Here is a 22,160-nt window from a genome sequence, read left to right as displayed (position 1 = left end):
ACTTCACATACTCTAACATCCCATTGGCGGTAATCAATCATGGGTCACATCTTGACCCACAGGGATGGTGAGTGGGAAAGGTAATTTTGTCTGTTGACCTGCTTGTCAGGAAAAACTCTGTAACTATGAACATGATGGGGAGGCATGCATTTTGGCTGGCTATATCTGCCATAGGGCTGTTTATCAGAGATAGAGCAGCCATGATCTATTCTGTAGAAAGGAAGTCTCTGGACTACAGATAAAAAATTTGGAGAGATGAAAGACTTTAGAAAGAGTCAACCAGTCATGGGGGATCAAGCTTGAGGAGAGTAAGATTAAACCTGAATAAAAGTCAGGCCAAGGGGCTCATCCCTCAGCTAAGAGGAGAGGCATTAGACATCAGGAAGAGTACAGTGCCATCAGTTAATGGAAGGGTCAAAAGGGTGGGTCCCAATGATCAGGGACTTTCTCTTCAAGGGACACCTCTCTAGTTGGTTCTGTGCTGAGCGCTATAGTTACCACAGTGGCTGAGGTTTGCCTCTACCCTCAAACAGGAAATGGAGGAAAGCCTGTATTCAGGAAGGCTGAATTGGAGGCTGTGTGTGTGTGTGTGTGTGTCTCACACACACACACACACACACACACACACAAACACACACAGAAAGAGAGAGAGAGAGAAAAACAGTTATGTCAAGGAAGTGACAGCCATGGCCTTTAAAGATGAAAATAAGTTGGTGTTTGTCAGAAACTGTCCAATTTTGTTGTATGGAATTGAACTTCTCTGCAGTGGCCTCACCTGGTCTTTCCTACCTTCATTAGCTTTCTGTACTCTGAAGTGTCTAAACACAATACCAAGTAACAGTCAAAGAAAAATGAGGTAATCACAGAATAAAAGCACAAATAGATGTGAGTACATGCATATTTATTGCATTGTTGTTTTTAGTGGCAGAAATTTGGAAAGATCCTTAATGTCTATCGTTTAAGAGAATGGCTAAAGTATTTTTCACCATATTGGGGATTACTATACAGCTATTAAAGAGAATGGCTTAGGGGGCACGTAGGGAGCTCAGTCAGCCATCTGACTCTTGATCTCATCTCAGGTCTTGATCTCAGGGTCATTAATTCAAGCCCCAAATTGGGCCCCACACAGCATGGACCTCACTTAAAAAAAAAATGAATGGCTTAGATCTGTACACTCTGACCTAGAAGGATATCTATGGATAAAGCAGGGTACAAAGCAGTTTTATGTGATCCCATCTTTGTATAAACAAATTGCAACACAAAACCTGTATGTATGTATGTATTTGTATAAGCACAGAGAAAAGTGTGTAAGAATACATTCCAAGATTTAAACATTGATATTTGGAGGAAGGAGGTCTTAAAGATTGGAGCTATTAACTTTTTCCTTAAGTATCTGCTTTGTAAATTAATGATTAATAAACAAGAAAAAAACCCACAAGGATGTTTTAAATCTCGGAAACTGGTAAAATACAGAATGCTTCCTCCATCCAAACCCTGATCATTTAATTCTTTCAATAATTATTTATTGAGTATCTACCCGGTGCCAGGTACTTTCATGGCCATCATTTTATTTGAACTTTAGAATAATCCCAAGAGATCTTATTTACAGGTGACAAAACAGGATAAAAGAACTTTAGTAACTTGCTCAGGGTCAAATCACTGTGAAGCACTTTTGCCCACTCCCTCTGGCCCCATAGCCTATGTGCTCCTGCCTGTAGTTCACTCTCCTAAAATCAGGAAGACAAGTGGCCCATTTCTTAGGTCAGGTGATCTAGCATTCTAATGAAGCCTGGCTAACTAGTGAGGGTCCTAGTTTATGAACGGAAGGGTGATCTAAAACAGGTAAGAATCTTGTTGGGAATAATCCCAGTCCTTGCTGAAAATCCTAAGTAAAAGAACTGCAAAGACCCATTCTTGAAAGAATCCCCTTGGAGATGAGTCACTTGGTGACATCTACATGGGGACAGAGAAGTACACGGAGTATAATCTTCTTTGAGGGTCTCAGGGTGGTGGGAAGAACTGCTCTACTTTTAGCTGGCTTTAACCCTGGAGGTGTTTTCAGATGCCCTTGTGCGTGTGATCTCACTCCTTTCCTTCTCGCGTTAGGGGCTCTTCAGTTAGGGTTACGGGCTTCAAACAACTGAAGAGTTTAGAGGCCATTGGTTTCTCCAGACCACATTTCCAGACAGAGATGGCATTGTTCAAGACAAAGAAAAAACTCAATTCTAAATTTTTGATGCAACTGGCAATTCTGGCAAAGATTTAAAAAAACTAGGATAGTTTCTTTTGCTAGGCTGAGCTTTAGGGTCGAGACTTCAGGGCATGGCTGACACAGGAGGTTTGGGGCATTCTACCACTGTTGCTTGGGGACAGGCATTTTTGATAGCATTCTTCCTAGGTTGGCTCTCTCCAGAAGTTTCAAATTAATAGAAATATGTTTTAATTAGACAAGAACCTAGATATTAATTTTTTAATGTTTATTTATTTTTGAGAGAAACAGAGAGCCAGAGAGAGGAAGACACAGAATCTAAAGCAGGCTCCAGGCTCTGAGCTGTCAGCACTGAGCCCGATGCAGGGCTCAAACTCACAAACCGTGAGATCGTGATCTGAGCTGAAGTCGGACACTCAACTGACTGAGCCACCCAGGCACCCTGACAAAAACCGCTATTGAAAAATGGTTAAAGCATAGCTAAAAAAGAACGTCTAAGGTAGTGCTTCTCAATATGAGCATCACCAAGAGACCTCTAAAAAATTGGGACATTCAGGCCACACCCCAACCAATTAAATCAGTATCTATGGGGCTGGGACCTAGGTCTAGCAGTTTCTACAGGTCCCCAGGCGATTCCACTGAGCAGTTAATGGTGAGACTCATTGGTTTACTGACCAATATTCTCACCCAGCTGAAGCAGCAAAGGTCCAGAAGCTGAGCCTGTTCTCAGGGCTGAAGTCACTCTGGGAGATCACTGGCAGCTGGTGTAGGACTTTGAGGCTCAGAGAGGACCTCTCTCGGGCCCCACCCTTCACTCAGTGGTGAGCAACCTAGATCCTTCTCAAGAGCCAACTCACAAAAGCCAAAATATATTTACAGGCTGCCTTGTTTTTCCATTCCAAATGAAAACTTGATTGAGCCCCATAAAAAATGACTTGGTGTTACAATTTTTGATTACCTATTTTGCTAAATAGAAGACTGAAAATTGGCAACTCTTCATTACTTAAAGTATCTATCTGGGTATTTTTAAGAAAGGAAAATGTAGACAGGTGTCTAAACTTCTATCTTCATATATGTAAGTGATGAGTCACTAAATTCTGCACGTGAAACTAAATAAAATAAAACCTAAAATTTTTTTTTCATGTTTATTTATTTTGAGAGAGAGAGTGAGCAATCAAGAGCATATGAGTAGGGAGGGGCAGAGAGAGAGGGAGAGAGAGAATCCCAAGCAGGTTGTGTGCTTATAGTGCACAGCCCAACAGAGGGCCCCATCTCACAAACCATGAGATCATGACCTGAGTTGAAATCAGGAGTTGGACACTTAACTGAGCCACCCAGGCACCCAAGGAAACTTCTATCTTCTGATTACATCATCAACGCAATAATGAAACCAGGTGGTCTGTGGGTGGTTCTGGAATGTTGATTGCACATCTCTGCTTATAGTTTATGATTCTCAAATACCTGCATGGCCATTAGCTAAATTGATTAAATCAATTTTGAGGCTCTACTTATTGGTGAACAATCTGTAATCTACTTTAGACTTGGCATTTTTCTTCACGAGACCAAACAGAAGTGGTTAAAATCTGAAAAAATGGCAACAACTGGGCTTGGGAAAAGACTAAATGCAAGCATCACTTGTTCCTGTGGCAAACTTTGGTGGTACTAAGCTCTCACAACACCAGGAGCTAATGGTAACGTGCTAATGTTCCAGATGGGTAACTGAGCACTGACCGAGGTGCTAGCTCTAACACTGCTGAGGTTGTCTTCTTTGGATCACACACACACACTTGCTCACATAGTCTCTCGCTCTCTCTCTCTCTCTCACACACACACACACACACACACACACACACTTGCTCACCTACTCAGTCTCTCTCTCTCTTTCTCTCTCTCTCTCACACACACACACACACACTCACACACCCTTCACAATCTCCCCGGCAATTCTCTGCATTGCTTTCCCCTGAAGTACTTTCTCTTCTCACTGACCAAATCTTCATGGTGGGGAACTTGGTTGAGGAGGTGTGAAGAGGTGAGAACTATACAGGGCTTGCTAGTGAGCAAGAAGACATATCATATGAAACAAAGTTTTCATTTTTATTTTACATATTTATACATAAAACTTTCAAGGAACCCTCTGAATCCAACAGAATGTGAATAGCACATCTAAAAATGAACTTCAGGTAGTCAACATTCACAAAATGTTGAAAACTGATTAAAATATACATATTACGGACAGCTATGACTTCACTACGAGGCAGGCATGTATTTTTTGACTTGTATAGCACCGTCATTTACAGTTCTTTAAAACTACAGTGAAGAATGAAAGTAGTCAATGGTAAAATACTGCTCCAACTCAAAATCTCGAAACAAATAAAAATAAAGTTAAAACTACCCTCTTTGATTAACCATGACTAGTGATGGTGTCAGTACTGTACATTTTCTGTAACAATATTTCATTAAAATGCCTGATATTTAGTGGCACAGTAAAAAAATTAAAATAAATTAAGAAGCAAAGGCCAATCACTGGACATTAAGCTTCAGACATTATCAATGACTAACACTGATATTTTGTTTGTTTCTGCGCCACCTTTAGTAACAGCATTTTTACAACCACAGAAGCAAAATAAATTCTAGCTTGTCCTCTGGTCGGATGGCTTCTTTCACTTTGCGGGCATTTTCTCTGCCATGTGCTTCTGCTGACTTTCGGCATGTCTGTAAAATTAATCATACAATTGTTTAGTGCTAAGAAGAGAGATCCAAACTGCTTTCTGATCTGTAGCGAAAACAATCCCGCAAACTGAGGTTCGGAGTTACTCGTAATGAAATCAAGACAATTAAGAAACAGAGCTTAATTCAAATGGATTTGTCCTCTTTAATTTTTATATTCTAAGTAAGAATCTTTTTATTTAATAAATTACTAGATTGCCCTGAGAATGGTAGATGTCACTACTTTTGAGAAGAAAAAGCACTGTGTTAAAAAAAAAAAAAAAGAGTTAAGTATCTGGGGAAATTCATCCAACAAGTGTTTGATATGTTTCTATGTGCCAGGCACTGTTCCTGGTGCTGTGGATTTGGTGAGTAGACAATGAGGTCTTTGTTTTCGTGGAACATATATTCCAGTGGAGAGAGACAAAAAAGCAACGGATAGCAAAGCAGAAGATAGCAGAGAGAAAATAATTCTAAGCCAAAAGTCAAAAAAAGGTGTCATGGTAGAAGGTAACTACATGACTACTTTATTTGAACACATGCACACAGACACAAATACAAGCATTAAAAAGGCTACTGACAGAAATCTGAAGCCAATGATCCAGTTCCACTCTTACAAAAGCTAATGTCTTCCTAACAAACTGTAGGTCTTTGCAGATGCCAAGATTTTCCATGTTTGCATACTTCCCTCCCTGCCGCCCTCCCCCCCAATTAATCCAAAGGGCATGATCATGGCAGTGAGGGTAAAAGTAGGGTGGGGTGAGTCTTCTTATTCATCAAGCCCTATTATTGCCTATAAGCCCCAAATTCAGCCAACCCAGCAGCTGGCCAGTGGAGACAGAGGGGGAAAAACGGCCAAGCTGCTTACATCACTTGAATGGCTACTAATTAAACGTTTTCCCGGAGAGGGGTAGGGTTTGACGTCTGCAAAAGACAAATGTTTTGAAGGACAATCCTAGGAATTTATAAATTTGGCAAGAGAAAGTCTCTAACGCTGTGGTTTCCAGCTGTAATCAAAGGTTCAGGGGCAGTTTTTGTGTGCTGCCTAGACTTGGGTAGTCAATGACGTCAAGTTTAACTCACTGGTTTTGTGCAGAATGTCTCCGATCTATGGTATAGGGACAAACCACAAATACTTTCAGAAATAGGGAAGTGACAACAGTGTCCTTGCCATATTCAACAGCCCGCAAATAATTGGTGATATTCATTTAACAATAAAGTAACTCGGGGAAAAGATATCAGCCCTTTATTCCTAAAACACAATGCCCTGTAGCAGACCATCTCATGGCCCTGTTTATGTGTATAAAACAGCCTTGATCATTTTTATCAAGTGGCTTACGGGTCTCATTTAAATTCAGCTCAGAAATATTTTGATGCCCACTGAGCTAAGATTCCACTGTGGCTAATTAAATTATAGTTTCTAGGGGCACCTGGGTGGCTCAGTCGGTTGAGTGTCTGACTCTTGCTTTCAGCTCAGGTCATGATCCCAGGGTCGTGGGATCAAGCCCCGCATTGGGCCCTGTTCTGAGTGTGAAGCCTGCTTGGGATTCTCTCTCTCTCTCTCTCTCTCTCTCTCTCTGCCCCTTTACCCCACTTGTGCACGCTCTCTCTCTAAAATAAATTTTTAAAAAGATTATAGTTCCTACAGCAGTTTTAAAATATGTATCTGTGTGTATCTGTGCATGCACATGTGTGTTTTTCTGAGAGAGAAGGAAAGAACAGGAAATAGCTTCAGAAAAGCTGGAGAGCTTTGAAAAATCCTAATGCTCAGGCCACCCCACAGAATCATTAAATAAGAATCTCTAGAGGTGGGACCCAGGCACCAATGGTTTATAAAGCTCCCCAGGTGATTCCAATGTGCAGCTGAAATTGAGAATCACTGATCTAAACTGACACCGGGAATGGAAGAACGTCTCATTATCTACTGGACAGGTAAAGGGAACAGGTGATTAGAACTTCCCAGCCGATGCTCTCGGCCTTCTGGGATCAGGCTGCAAAATTCTGACATTGCTACCTTTAGGTACGTTTAAGTATCCTCAGATCACCTCACAAGCAAAGTTATATTGTGTAGCCAGGAACGGACATAGGAACTTCTCCCCACCTGCTCCACTTTAAAGGGTTCCTCTAACGCCTTTAAATTAGTAACTCTTCTCCTTTTCACCCCTTGGTTCTGCCTGCCCTGTTTCCCATGGTCACACCATCTGAAAGGTATTTAAAAAACACACTGTAAACCTAAGTACTAGCTTAACATTTGAGAGAAAGGCCGAGTCTCTCAGTGTCTTCCCTGCAATGAGGAAAGCAACATGCTTTGGGGAGTAGAGGAAAGGTCTCTGCTGTCACAGGCAAGTCACAGAATTTACAAAAGAATGTACATATTTTTTTTTGAAGATTTAGGTTTTGATCTTATATGATCATGAATGATTTCCCATAATCCTCATACCTATTTACAAATGTCTTAGGCTAACAAAAAGGAATTTGTCTTACAGTTGTTGGAGCAGTGCCTGAATACCTCTGTAGGTGGCAATAATATGTGAGTGTTGTTGTGATAGTTCAGATACAAGTAAATACGCTGAGGAGTATGAGGCCTTCGGCTTTTTAGTTTTTTTGGGGGGGGGCGAGGCAATAGAATATCCAAAGCATACAACAGAGTACTGCCCATAGGTCTTTAAAAAAAAAAAAGAAAGAAAGAAAGAAAGAAAGAAAGAAAGAAAGAAAAGCCTAAACATAGTTCTTTAGCATTTATTTTGCTACCAAACTTTTTTTTTTTTTTGCTTTTAAAAAAATTTTTTGGTTTATATTTTCCAAAACTATTTTAAAACACCAAATATAGAAAAATATTTTACTCCATGCTACACATTGAGAAGAGGTCCTGTGGTAGGTGCTAAGCACATTTTCACTACATATGTTTTCAAGCTTCTCTTGGATGGTTCTGGATCATGTGGTTAATTCCTTATGTTATTGAGACAAGCAGTGTTCTTCTTCTCCCTGGGGAGCCTTCTACTCTCTGAATACCATTTCTGGGATTAAGAGTAATTATTACCTCTTGGTTTAAAGACTTCATACATACTGTCTCAGGAAAGGCACCAAGGCAAACATGAGATCGTAGGAAATACAGTATTTCATGTACTTTATATACTTGTGGTGATAGGCTTTTCTACAAAGAAAACTACTAAGAAATGCAAGATCTGGACTGGCATTAGCCTAGTTTCCGTATCCCCCAGGAGAGGAAACATTCTTTACCTCTTTATAGAGAGGTGCTTGGAGCCAGACCCAGCTAGAAACTCAAGTGCTGGGGTTTCCCCATGGTGAGAGCAATCTGGTGGCCCTGGTGCTGTGGAAAGGTGCCAGTGTTCTTGCCTTCTGGACATGGCAGATGTGATCAAGAGCTGGGTCACATAACAGCAAATGCCGTTCTGTGGCACCTATCACCTGCCAGCAGGGAACAGCTCAGGGCTAACTCCCCAAGGGGACAGTCCTTCAGGAAAAAGTCCTCCTGGGCCAGAAATGCCGACCTGATTTGGGGGAGGTGGTGTAGGAAGTTCTACTGCACTGACAACCCATCACAAAGGGAGGGTGAAAAAGCAATGCATTTGGGAAGGAGTTTTGGCCACTTCCCCTCAGCTAAGCAGCTGACATCGGCAGAGATTAGGTGAGTTACTCATGGAAGTAAGGGGAAGAAGTTCTCTGGGGCTCCAATTCTTCAACATTAGGGCATCCTGGGCTTCTTTCCTTCTTTGGGAAGGGGGAGGCGTCACTGACCTGGTCAAGTCTTCGATGTCCACCAGCATGGCATCTTGCTCCGTGTGCAGCTCATCTCGGATGAGCAGCAGCTGGACCAACTCCTCATTCAAGCCTGGAGCAAAGGAAAGAGCATTTAAAAACGGATAAAACTGCATCAAAGTCTGTATGTGCAGCTCTACAGACCATTATACAAGTTACTTTTGCTAAAATTTAGAATTCTTATGTTAGCTTTTCATAAGCCCAGGAGAAGTCATCAGTCTGCAGACATCACTAGCTCGCATAATTATAGAAGTGTTGGAAGAAAAGCAGTGAAGTATGAAGTATTTCCATTTACGTTCACGTTAAAGTGGGAAAAGAAATTGTTAGCTGCTAGGAAAATAGCTTGCTGGAAAAAGCAGGATTTTCCTTTGAAGAAACGTGAACACAAATGTCTGGGGCATGTTAAGTTTTCCACCTTCCATCCTGAGGAGACTCCCACCACCCGAGAGTTGGAGGGACCCACCGCACCCAAAGTGCTACATCAGACGCGCAGCTAGAGAAGGTGACCCACGCATGCTCCAAGGCTTCCTACGGCCCGCAGAAGGAACACCCCTCTGTGCAGGCTGTTGTAAGTCATATCTAAGTCGTAGCTACAGATACTGGAAAGCTAGATTTGTTAAGACCCAAAGAAATAACTTGAAATCTCTGGATGAGGACCAAGGAAAATATTCCTTAGGATTTATACTGGGAATAAAACACAGATGAACAGATACATTTCTAATCCTCCTGAAATCCGTGCACCGGGTTAATCTGGCTTCTGCTTCTGAAAAATATGAACAAGCAGAAGGGGCTGTCTTATTGTTTTCCCCCTTAGATCGAAGCTTTTAGGTCCAGACGCACGGGAGATAACATTCATTTAGCAGCAAAGCTCTGGGCCCAGAAACAAAAGGAAGGAAGGTGGTATTCAGTATTCAGCCAGGTCCTCCTTGGAAATGCTTTTAGAGATCCTGACTTCAAATGATGCATTGATCTGCCTTTAGTTCAGACTAGTTTCCAGTTTAAAAAAAGGGAGAAAAAAAAATCATATAAAGAGGTCTAAATTCATCTACTACTGAAAAGAGCTAGATGACAATTTTAGTATTTAGAAGTCTAAGGAAGATATTTCAGTGGTAAAATATCAGAAGGCCTTTCACATCCTTGAAAGAATAATAGTCCTAGTAATTTAGTCTCAACTGAAATTACAATGTAGTAGAATTTTTAAAAAAACCCGTGAATCTATGCTTTCCTAATTAGAATGTTAAACCCTTTCTCTTGATTTTAAAACAACACTGGACATATTAGCTTAACTCTGAATACGTCCATATCTTTTTCAGTACGTTGTTAGGGAAGCTTTTTTTTGTTTATATTTAAAAAAAAAATTCCACTAGGATAGCTTTTTATACTAGCTCTCAGTAGAGGGCCCACGTAGTGCATGGAAAATTTTTTCCCCATAGGACGGTTTTAACTTTTTACCATGGAAATTTTCGAATTGATACAAAGAGACTGATTTAATGAATCTTCATGTCCCATGCATCCAACCAGCTCCCCAAATCACCAACTCATGGCCAATCTTGACTCTTCGACCTCCCCTTCTCCTACCAGATTAGTTGAAAGCAAATTTCAGACAGCATATTATTTCATCTGTAAATGTTTCAGTGTGTATCTCTAAACAGAGTTCTTTTTTTCTTTTTTAGTTAGCATAACCACAATACCTTCAGCATATGTAACAAACAAGTGCATCTTTAATAAAATATTCCATCAGCGTACAAATTCCTCCGTTGGTCTTAAATGTTTTACAGTTCGTTTGTTTGAATGCATTTGGTTGGCATGTCTCTTAGGTGGTTTTTAATCTGTAAGTCCACAGGATTTTCTAGAATCACACATCCCAGAGGCTGCAGAGCACACGGTTCAGTTGGACTAACCACACCGCCCATGCAAGCATGTTTTGTGTTCTCTCTCTCATCGGGCTCATTTGTGCTCTGCACAAGCAGCCACCTCAAGTGAGCACCTCTCATTTACCACCTACTTGGCACACTTCTGTCACAGGCGCTTCTTTATTCTGGAGGAAAGAAGGCCCATAATTTGCCGTCCTGTGATTTTCACATACCGGTCGTACATATTTCCCCCACCTCGAGTCCCACAAAATAAGTTGAATTTGATTTGAAGACCTAACATGAATGTATGTACAAGTTATGTTGAGGGAATAAGTGCCTAATCAATGATGTATAACTACGAAATTATATTCCAGGAACAGATGCTGTGAGCCACATACACACCAGGCATTGTGCCAGGCGCTGGGGATCTGAGATGAATAGAAAGGCCCTATCACCTCTATGAACCTTGAAAAGTTCTTCAAGTTTCTGACCCCTTTATAGTAAAAAACCAAAAACAGAGCCTTGTGATTCTCTTCCTTCTCTTGCAGCACACAGGAGGAACCCAATGAAACAAACAAAGGAAGTGAATCAAGGAGGTCGTACTATCCCACGAGATTTCACATCTGACCCCCCATTTCCAAGCACACCATACACTTACTTTCAATCTGGGAATGGAGATCATTGACTATCACTTGTAGCTGCCCAAGAGTCATGTCCCGTAGGTCAGTGGGCTTTAAACTCCTTTTCATCAGGCATTCACTTATATGAGGCATGTGTGGCAGCTGAAGGTACAAAGGGAAGAAACGGAGGTGTGAACAGAGCAGCAGGTACACGGAATGCAAACCACACTCTCACCCGCCCACTTCAGTTTAGGTTCTGGGCTCCGGAGCCTTCCCAGGCTGACTTTTCCCGTGCGAGGGCCCCCCACACTCGCACCACACTGTCTACGACACTATGGCACCAAAATGCTACACTACTCTAATCAAAAGCTTTCTGATTGGTCTAGAACACAGGCTGTGACAACCCTGAATCGATTGTCATATCCACAAATGAATGACTAGGGAGCTCAAGGAATATGAATGACATGGGTAAAATTAATAATATCAGTTATTCATCAACTGGTACCGTGTTATGAGCACTGTGCTGTGTCTTTGAACGCTTTGTTCGCGGAACTCCCCAGTCATGCTCTGACACAGGCGTTGTTATCCCCATTTTACAGATGACAAAACTGAGGCTTATGTAACTTGCCCAGAGCCCCACAGCAGGTCAATGGCAGGGCTGGACTCCCAAGCTCAGGGCTCTTATCCACTATGCAATCCTGTCTTCGCTGAAAGGTGGGAATGAGAGCCAAACAACAGCGAGTTCTGCCACATCAGAACCAATAGGTTCTAAATGGATTGCCTTAATGGCATTAACATATGCCCATGACAGCTAAGATTGCTCCTAAGAAATACAGTAGATATGAATCAAGAACAAAGTTTACTTTTGTGTAATCTGTTGCTATGTATCTTTCAGCAATACAGTAGGAAGGAAAAAGAAACGAACTCAAATATTTCTCAATGACAGTACTTTTTACAAACTGCCTTGTAGAAACCCAAGTTTGCATAACTCTGGGAAAGAACTGGGACGGCGTCAACCGTTTGCAGCCACCAAACACTTGCTGGCGTTTCAGCGTTCGCTACTTACGAGATCAGCGACGGGAGACTTTTTCCTGTTCTGTTTTTCCACTTCTACTTGCATTTTGGCCATTGGTTTGGCCATGGCTAGGGCCATTTTGGCTTCAGCTTGCAATTTCTTTTGCCTTGTGAGGAAATCCATGTCATCCAGGGATTCAGATTCCTCTTCAGTAGTGTCTCTATCGGAATAGGAAGAACTCTGTTTGCTCTGTGAAGGGAAAAAGAGCAGCCCTGAGCTTTCTGAGCTTTCAGGTACCATCTTTGGAGATGGGCTACAGTGTTCCCTGATCCCTCTCGAGTGACTGAGGGTCCCCGTCACCGATGCGACTCGCCACTTGATTTGGTCTGTACCAATCTCAAGTAACGTTAAAGATGGTTTATTTTTGGGGCGCCTTGGGTGGCTCAGTCGGTTAAGCATCCGACTTCGGCTCAGGTCATGATCTCGCGGTTCGTGAGTTCAAGCCCCGCGTCGGGCTCTGTGCTGACTGCTCAGAGCCTGGAGCCTGTTTCAGATTCTGTGTCTCCCTCTCTCTGACCCTCCCCCGTTCATGCTCTGTCTCTCTCTGTCTCAAAAATAAATAAACGTTAAAAAAAAAATTAAAAAAAAAGATGGTTTATTTCTTCAGTGCCACGAACAGGCTCTGATTTTAGCAGAGTAACATGACAACAGGGAGAATCTATTTATGACAAACTGGAGATGTTTCTTTGGCTCTTGGTCTCAAAACTTTCCTGAAGTGATGAGACACAGAAAAGTAACCCAGAGCTAAGGCAGTGAGTGTGTTATTCTCTAGAGTGTTCTCCGGATGGGATGTCAGGTATCCATTGAAGTTGACGTTGCACTGTGCTCATGGACCAACAAGGTTTCCTGTTGGCTGGTCTTTGGTAAGAAAAGTGATAGAGACTTCACAGAGAGGAAGGAATTCCAGCAATACAGTCCCGGGATCACGAAGCCACCTTTTGGAATATGTGTGCAAGGAATGAGTAGTAAGGAATGCTTCACACACATTATCTTGCTGGCTTCTCGGAGCAACGTCTCTGGGTGCTGGCCTTCTCATCCTCACCTGGATCCCCACCCTGCCTTTTAAAACGTGTCCTACCGCTGGTCTGTGCTTAATACTTCTAAGCCCGATGGGGAAGCATTGGTATCTAGCACAAATTATTAGGGCACATGTGATTTCTCTCATGGTTTAATATGAAAGCGGTTGCTAACTTTAACAAGAGCTTAGGTCTCCTTATTGTATCGCCCTCGTGATTTTTCAATCACTGTCAAATTTTAGGAGCATGCTATGTCGAGAAATGGCAAGAGACATTTCTTTTTGAACCTCTGCCATGTTTTTTTCCTGACTAACAACAAAAAAAGAAGCTAAATGTCCAGGAAAGCACACACGCACAGCTCTGGTGGTATTGGACTCACCATGGGAGACAAGGGGGTGTCCAAGCTGGTTTCAGTCTTACTGTCATCAGCGTCGCTGTCCTTATCACTGCCGCTGTCGTTGACAAAGCATATCTGCAGGTTCATCCCACTCTGCAGGCTGGACAGAAGCAAACAGGACACTCATTCTACTCAGCTGTTTGTTATCAGGTGGCCCTCATCAGAGCCGTCTGGTTTCATTGACAGAAAGCAGTTTCATTGTGTTCTTCGCACGGAGAAGTGAGTGACCAATATTACTCCCAACTTACAAATGGTAACTTTTACTGAAGGAGAATAATGATAACTTACTGAGTTGACAACTTGATAAATGATAAAGTCATAACTTTTGCTAATATTATATTATTTTTTTCATACCAATTTCATGTTAAGTGAAAGAATTTAAATCCACATATAGTAGCACCTAGCACCATACCAAACACAGTTGTGCAAAATGCAATGTGTCAAGTCACCGAGTTTACACTCCTGCGGATAAAGATGAATGGGGTCCTCAGGAGAGTAAAGCTGCCTGGTGTCATCTAGTGTCCTGTCCGATGGGCACAATTCAAAGAAGCTCACCAGAGCCGGCTTGCCAGGGCCACAGCTCCCTGAAGAAAGACTCCTTTTTTTCCCCAGATACACAGACTAGGATTGCCTGAAGGAAAACTATGCTTAAAGCAAATTGCCAAAAGCCAGCCAAGGGAGCCCATTTATGTCATTAAAAAAACATATACCACAGGTTCGTGTCAGAGAAACTTAAGGAAACCCCAAACCCAGTCAGAAAGTCACAATCTTGTAACACAGCAGACTGCCTCGCGTACACAGAGCCTCAGAAGTGGAGACTTTTCGGGAGCTCATTATGTTTGTGGTGAATCCCGTAGCTCCATGAGTGATATTGCTGGAGATGTGGCCACAGAGGGTCACCGGCTGTGCATCTGCTACACGCAAGGGCAGACAGTGGATTCAACTCACTGTCCTAACTTTCTTTTGAAACTGGACACGTTTCAATACTGTTCTCCTATAAAGAGTCTTTAAAGAAGCAATTTTTCTTTTTTCCAAATGTTTTATTTATTTTTGAGAGAGACAGAGTGTGAGCAGGGGAGGGGCAGAGAGAGAGGGAGACACAGAATCCGAAGCAGGCTCCAGGCTCTGAGCTGTCAGCACAGAGCCTGACGTGGGGCTGGAACCCACGAACCGTGAGATCATGACCTGACCCAAGTCGGATGCTTAACTGACTGAGCCACTCAGGTGCCCCTAAAGAAGTAATTTTTCAAGCATTCCCTGTTAGTCCCAGTCTGTGCGTAAGCTTAGAAAAGGCGAAGGAGCCTCCTAGGCAGCAAGGGATCATAAGGAGACCGTCTAAGCCAGGTTTAGGAAGCCAGCACTGAATTGCTCTGGCATTACTACTATCACAGGGAGAAATGTAAAGAGCAACTCATCTGGTAGTTGACATTAGTATCTTTTTTTATTCCATTGGGTAGGGATGCTTTGTATAAATTGCTCAGATGACTCATATCAAGTGATTCTTTGAAAATAACACAGAATCCAGAAAGAGAAAATCTACTGATTTAACACAGGCACCGTCATTGTTATATGTATGCACTGCCACCTATTGGTACCTTCTGTAATTACTGCAGGTCCAGGAAGGAAAGGCAGCCTTCCCCTCAGCAGGCTGGCTCTGTTCCCCGCCTGCCTTAAAGAGCCAGGCCCTTGCTGGAGGCAGAAGGCACAGGTTCTGCTGTGATCAGTGCAGGGAGCTTGGAGTCAGTCAGACTTAGGTTCTGAATCCTCACTTCTTTCCCGGGCCCCTTACTTAACTTCTGTGAACCTCAGTTTCCTCATCAGTAAAATGGGGTGAATAATTCAGTGATTTGTAAGAAAAATGAAAACAGCTCAGAGTGAGGCACAGGGCAGGTCCTCTGTACATATTCATTATCCTCCTTTTTCTACTTTCTGAAAGCCCGGACAAAGGAATACAGAATTTTAAAGGTGATGCAACTTGGTAAAGGGACCTCTAAAGTCACTTACTCGAATACCTTGCCTGACCTTGAATACCTCTGAAAGAGTGTCCTCAAGTTGTCTTTAACTGTTAGGCAGCTTGGACTTTTACTGAGCTGGAATTTATCTCCTTTTAATTTTCTTCCTTTGGAATTTTTTTGTCCCTGGAGAAATCTAGTATGTTCACATTACCCTTCGATCCCATATAAATTAAGTTTTAAAATTAATTATCTGTAGTTTGTCAACCACCCCTCCGATCAACCCATTTCTAACATAAACCTCCAGATATATGGATTGGAAAATAGTGGGAAGTAAAACTACAAATGAAAAAAACACATTAAAAGCATATTTTAAAATAAAAAAGACATTTTAAATTAAACCTAATTTGAATCTAGGATTATGTTGCATTTTCTATTTACTGGATAGCTAAAGTCTTGAAAAGAAGTGTCTGTCACTGGATACCCAAATTATAAAAATATAATATAACCCACGATACCATTACCAAATAAGGTTTAAAATATCCAGGGATATATATTTTCATTCTGAAAAAGGTCTGACTGTAAATTCTGTCGTCCTGCCCCCATTTGACCTGTGTGCTTAGGATCAACTCAAACCTAAATCAACCAAACCATAAAGCATATCTAACTCAGGAAAGTCAAAGGAAAAAAAAGGGGGGGGGGGAAGATTCTGACTACTAAGTCAGAATGAAATGAAAAAACACCTCAGGTAGAAATTCAGAAAATCGCCTTAGTACCACATTATCACCGTGGGAAACTGAACAGAGCTTCTTATGGGGTGAGACTTATAATTCCTTATAGCGGTAATCACCAAGAATGTTACTCTCAGGAAAAGGAAATTATATGACATATCAGCTAATGGTTCAGAGGGGATTTTAGTAAAGACATCTTAAAATGGACTCAGGTTTCAAGAAGGATTTGTTTGCCTTTAGCCTTTAAGCAGGTTTTAAGTTGAAGGCGGCTTCGGGGAAACTCCATCACTGATCTCAAGCAGCAGCCTGGCTGGGGAGTTAGTGGGTTCCCTGGCGCTCTCGAAGGCCTCTGTGTCACAGCGTCAAGAAATGATAACCCCTGTTCTGGGCCCCTCCCCCCCCCCCCCCCCCCCCGCCCCCGCCGGGGAAGCATGGCTGCTCTAGGCTCATCCCTGCAAGCCGGAGTCCCTGGCCTCTGTCCCTCACCCTGCAGTGCATCTGGCCTCACTTACAACCAGGCTACCCAGTCTTGCAAAATCCAAGCTGCCAGGGAGCGAATTTGCTTGCTTGCATCTCTCAGGCACAGCCAGAGGTGAAAACAAAACAAGATCATCATCATTTAATTAGCGATATAATTTAAGGTATCCAGTTCAAGGTTGCTTGATGTTTCGAGTGGCATTTACTGGAGCGTTGCATGCAAAAGGCTGCTTGACATCTGCCTTGCCTGTCGATCTGAAAGGTCTGTGTCCTGGTTTTCCTGGAAAACTCTTCTCCTTATGCACCATGAGCCAGGGAAAAAAACCACACTGCAGCCCAGTTACTGACAGGGAGCCCTGGGATCTGGAAAGAGGGTGTTCTGGATGGAGAATGCTCAGAATGTGAAGACACAAAGACGAAATGTGTCTTCTGGGCATCTCCGTGTGAATGGAAGTGGCTTTCTTGCCGACAGTGCCTACTGGCCAGCATCAGGAAGGCATACAGGCGACAGGATGTTCAGCACCAATGTCTCCTTGGCTTTTGGGGTGAGGAAGACTGTTTCTTGTAAAACATTTGTGCTGACTTCCAACTACCATTGCTGGGGATATTACTAAAATATGCACAACAATAACAGGATGGCAGAGGCGAAAAGTTTTTAACTACTAAGAGCATGTAGCCAAGTGATAATATAATCTGGTATAAAGAGAATACTTTTTTTCAAAATACAAGGACAAGACCAGTTTATTCCCTGAGAGAAACGATGTGATTGATGATCCTAAAGTCTGCCGTGACTTGAAGTTGTGTGGTAGCCACTGTGAATCTGGCCTTGGTCCTGGGCCTTGGTTTGAGGTGACTGGGTCTGGGCTGTTCTGAGGCTAGTTGTGAATCCCAGAATTACTTGCTGTTTCTGATTTTAAAGTTTCTTTCTTTATTTTGAGACAGAGAGAAAGTGCAAGTCAGGGAGGGGCAGAGAGAGAGAGGGAGAGAGAGAGAATCCCAACCAGGCTCAGCACTGTCAGTGCAGAGCCGGACATGGGGCTTGAACCCACAAACCATGAGATCATGACCTGAGCTGAAGTCAGACGCTTAAGTGATTGAGCCACTTGGGTGCCCCAGTGTTTCTGAAATAGCAATCTCCCAGTACCAGCTTAGATCAGCAGTATCTACACAGAAGTGTTTAAGATTCTTTGGTTTTTACCCCCTACATCATCCCTTAGTTAACTTCACTTGAACTGTTGCAATGAATTGGAGTTCAAAATGTTTGCTTATACTCTCTTTTTGGGCTGTGCAACCACCTGTGGGTAACAGGCAAGGTAACAGTTACTCAGAGAAATCAAGTAAGTTCCCCACACCTTGACCACCTGATTTATTAAAATGGTCCCAATTCTTCCCCTCTCTGCACCTGCCGCCTCTGTAATGTGACTTTGCAGCTTCTCCTGTCAAGAGATGAGGTCTATTTCCCCACCCCTGGGCTGGCCTCCTGTTGTGTCTTGCCAGCAGGATGCATAGGAAGTGCCAGTGTTCCAGTTCCAAGTCTCCCCTTCAGGGCACCCTGCCACTGCCCTCAGAACAAGTCCAGGCTGGCCTGCTGGCTAATGAGTGACTTCCCAGCACAGAGTTCAATCAGCAGTTGTCCCCACCTAAGCCCCATATGCAATGCAAGAGACAGTATAGCCAAGGGCAGTCAAAGGTACCTCACCAGGTACACCTGATGACTGCAGGTACATCTGAGCCCAGCTCTGATCAGCAGAACTGCTCAGCCAACTTACAGGCTCCTAAGCGGAAATCAATGTTTATCATTGTATGTCACTGATACGGTGTTTTTTTTTTTTTTTTTAATTATATATAATCATTGTGGCAACAGATAACTGGTACAAGGTCACAAAGCAAGAGACAACAGGGCAAACCTCTGGTTTTTGAATCCAGGGCCCTTTTCCCCATACTACACTTAACCTCAGCTTTGGATTTATTAAATCTTGTCTGTATGTCTGGCAATTTAAAGGATTTAAAGGACTTCTACCTCCTGCAGTTGCATATAATTCTAAGCCAATTGTTTGGTTTTCCTCACGAAGCAGAGAGAGGAGGAACTTCCCATATGCTTGTGGATTTCAAACACACCTTGCTCATCTTCTATCCACAACCAGAGATGCCGTGAGAGCCACTGGCCCTGCCCTATCATTTGTTGCTCAATATCTCCAATTAGTTTGTGACTGGGCCATTAAAATATGTTATTTCCATTTATTTTAATGGATCTTTGATGCATTATTCAAAGGCTTTATACATAATGAATAATCACTCATATTTTTATAATATATCTTTTTCTATTTCATGAAACTTTTAAAAGGGAAGGAATAGATAATGTGGGTTGTAATTACCCAAAGGTAGCTGTAAACACATTTCATTTTTTCTAAAGATTTGTCATAAAGAAAGGATGTGGGAACAATTGAGGTTTCAGTAAGCTCCAGATGTCCTCAAGGTGTGACGGTGTCTCTACAGAATGTGCTGAGATGGGTTAAAATGAGGTGCTGCTAGTCCTTAATAAAAGACTTTTCCCATCCCCAAACCCTGACCCCTTCCTCTTCTGCTGCCCAATATTTGTTATTGTGAAAACACTATTCTAAAATGCTATTTTTTCTTTTACCTTAGTAGGATTGTGTTCATTTCTTTTGCTAAGTGGTGTGTAATGCATGGGATGATAATTTATTGGACTTTTAAAAAAGATTGATATTTACACAACAGGTGTGAATAGTGCTGGTCCAACATATACCATCACACTCACACAAAAGTACTGTAAATGACTTTTATATTAGAAAAGGGAGATTTAACTGTTCACTCATTCATTCATCTATTTTAGGTGATAACATCTCCGCGAACCCCATGGCACCAATAGGCTAGTGCTTTCGCCAGGGCATACAGTTTCTAGTTTTCTATAGTCCCCACTACTCCCTATTGCCTTTTATCTGGGCTACTTCAATCATTTGTTTCCTGCTGACCCCTGAAGGCATTTTATAGTTAAGGGCCCCTATATTAAGTGGATGCATAGTTAGTAGCTGAGCCATGAACAAAAACCTGGTCTTTTAACAGGTACCAAGTGCTTGGATCATTAAATCATAATGTATAAACAGAAATGTGGTATATATAGAGCATCGGAAAAGAACTCAAAAAACACTCAGTAGACACTCCCTATCTTAGATATGAGAAAAGAATACTTTTACTACCTGGACATTCATTATTACATAAGGTGTTAACCAAGAAGGGTGACCGAGCAGGAACTACAGGAGAAAGGACGTCTGGGTGAAGCAGGGGTGGGGGAAATAAATGCAGGAGAGATGGGAAAGCCTACCTTCCAGCAGGCATGTGTCCCGAAAAGTAAGCGGTAGTTTCAAACTATGTGCCAAACAGAGTACTGGGGAGAAGAGAGGACATCATGTCTCTTTATGTCCCATCCTGACCCCATATCTTCTAGGACTCAGGCATTTGGCAGCTCCAAAGGTGACTGGAGTGTAAACGGGCCGCTCTGGGTTTTTTTCTTTCTCCTAATCCTGTACATAATCTCTTTTTCTGCTCCCTTTTCTAAGGCTAGATCTGGACCTTCCATCTGTACATGTCCACATGATGGCTGGTAAGCATCCAACACCACATGGCCACAGAGTCTTATTAACTGATAGAAAGGAGAACTAGCCGTCCCCAGCTTTTCTTTGGTGAAGCGTCACAGCCCCTGTATCCTAACCCGAGTCTCTCGAGAGCTATAAATACTTGCATTCCCCAGACAGCCGCTGGTTCTAATTTCACATCAGTGTCCTCCAGTTTCTTCACTAATGACCACTTAGATGTAATTCAATTTGGAGTTACAGGATCTTCATGTTGGAAAAATGCATTTCACCAGAAATATTTTCTACCATGAACCGAAGACCAGAATGAGGCTTCTTCTGATACTAGAATAATGATGGAATGAAACAGTCATCTCTCTTAGGTGCCAAATGTGGTCTACTTACATTTTAATCAAAGCCAAATGATTTCTAAGCAATTTACACTCTGAAATAAAAAGAGTTAACATTTTTGGATCATCTACTATGTGCTAAGGCACTTCATATATATTACCTCTACTCCTCAGATACACATAAAGTAAGCATTATGACCCTCATTTTGTACATGAGAAAACTAAGGCTCAGAGATTAAATTACACAAGGTCACAGAGCTGGTATTTTACTCTGTGAGAGTCTGTTTTGAGAAGCGAGGGCACTTTGAGAAGGATAGAATAAGTTCATGAATGGAAGAAAAAAAAGATGAAAAAAGGCGGCAAAACAAGAACAAAACAAAAAACTGGAAACAATTCCAGTATCTAACAAGAAGAGATTAAGTATATTACAGTAAAATATATGATGGCCATTATGCAGCCAGTAAAAATAGAATGACAGAAAAACAGTTATGAGCATGGGCAAATGTTCCTGATATATTGTGAAGAAAAATCAGGCTATAAAACAGTACATATCGTATGATTTCAATTTTGTAAACAAAAATGTGAAGATATATTATGCATAGAAAAAATGGCAGGAAATATACCTAGATATTTTTTGGTGGAAGGAATTCAGTTGACTTCGAATTGTTCTCTTTTGAGCTCCTTTGAGTTGTCATGTGTGGGCATTCAGCAGGAATTAAAAAGGGAAAAAGAGAGAGAATGGATGAGCTGATTAGCGCTTGTGTGTTGGAGAAAAGGTGAGTAGGATTAAATGTTTGACAGCTGGAAGAGGATGGTTGTGTGTCTGACTCAAATGGAGGCTATGCACAGAGCATGACTCACATATGAGTCAGGCCGGGCTTTTGTTCTTGGCAGGGGGCTGGGGGCGGGAGATCCTCTTGAAGGGCAGCAAGAAACATTTTCTTATAAGTGAACGTTTCTGGAGATGGACTCTTTGATTCAACCGTTCACATCCCTTCCCTGCCCGGTCTGGGCCCCCTTCTTCCCCCCTTGGATCTGCAGTAGATTACAGACTCGGAAGTAATTGATATACATTTAAATGTCTGTCTTTTTAAAGCCAGACTGTTTAATTACTCCTCTCGGCCCAGACGGGGTTTAAACTTGCATCCATCTGACCTGCTGATGAATTTCAGCTGCTTGCCGCTTCCTGAGTTGGGTGATCATGTTCCTGTGTCTGGGGTAAAGACATGGCAGTTGGAGAGTCATGCCTGTGCATGTGTTTGAGGAGTATGACTGGATTTGGAGACACTCTCCACAGCAAATTCTTTTACGCTCTTCAATACTGAATCACTGCTTTCACCACTTTTTATATCATGGTTAAAAACCGTTGGGGCTACTATTTAGGCTTGGTTGTAGAGTAAG

The 22,160-nt window shown here is 42.2% G+C and overlaps 1 protein-coding gene across 8 annotated transcripts in view; it reads right to left on the bottom strand.

The window, feature by feature from the left end:
• Positions 1-4,287: 4,287 nt before the first annotated feature.
• SCHIP1 (schwannomin interacting protein 1) overlaps positions 4,288-22,160 on the bottom strand; it is a 581,848-nt gene continuing 563,975 nt past the window's right edge. For all 8 annotated transcript variants that reach the window (XM_047875738.1, XM_047875739.1, XM_047875743.1 and 5 more), the window contains 5 exons: positions 13,642-13,759; positions 12,238-12,435; positions 11,210-11,333; positions 8,678-8,771; positions 4,288-4,924 (listed from right to left, as the gene is read on the bottom strand). In XM_047875738.1, coding sequence (XP_047731694.1) covers positions 4,873-4,924; positions 8,678-8,771; positions 11,210-11,333; positions 12,238-12,435; positions 13,642-13,759 — 586 coding nt within the window. In that variant the 3' untranslated portion in view covers positions 4,288-4,872. The remainder of the gene's footprint in view (positions 4,925-8,677; positions 8,772-11,209; positions 11,334-12,237; positions 12,436-13,641; positions 13,760-22,160) is intronic.

The sequence above is a fragment of the Prionailurus viverrinus genome, chromosome C2 (genome assembly GCF_022837055.1).
Source record: "Prionailurus viverrinus isolate Anna chromosome C2, UM_Priviv_1.0, whole genome shotgun sequence".
Lineage (NCBI taxonomy): Eukaryota > Metazoa > Chordata > Mammalia > Carnivora > Felidae > Prionailurus > Prionailurus viverrinus.
The sequence above is the reverse complement of the archived record's forward strand: the minus strand, read 5'-3'. Positions and strand labels throughout refer to the sequence as shown.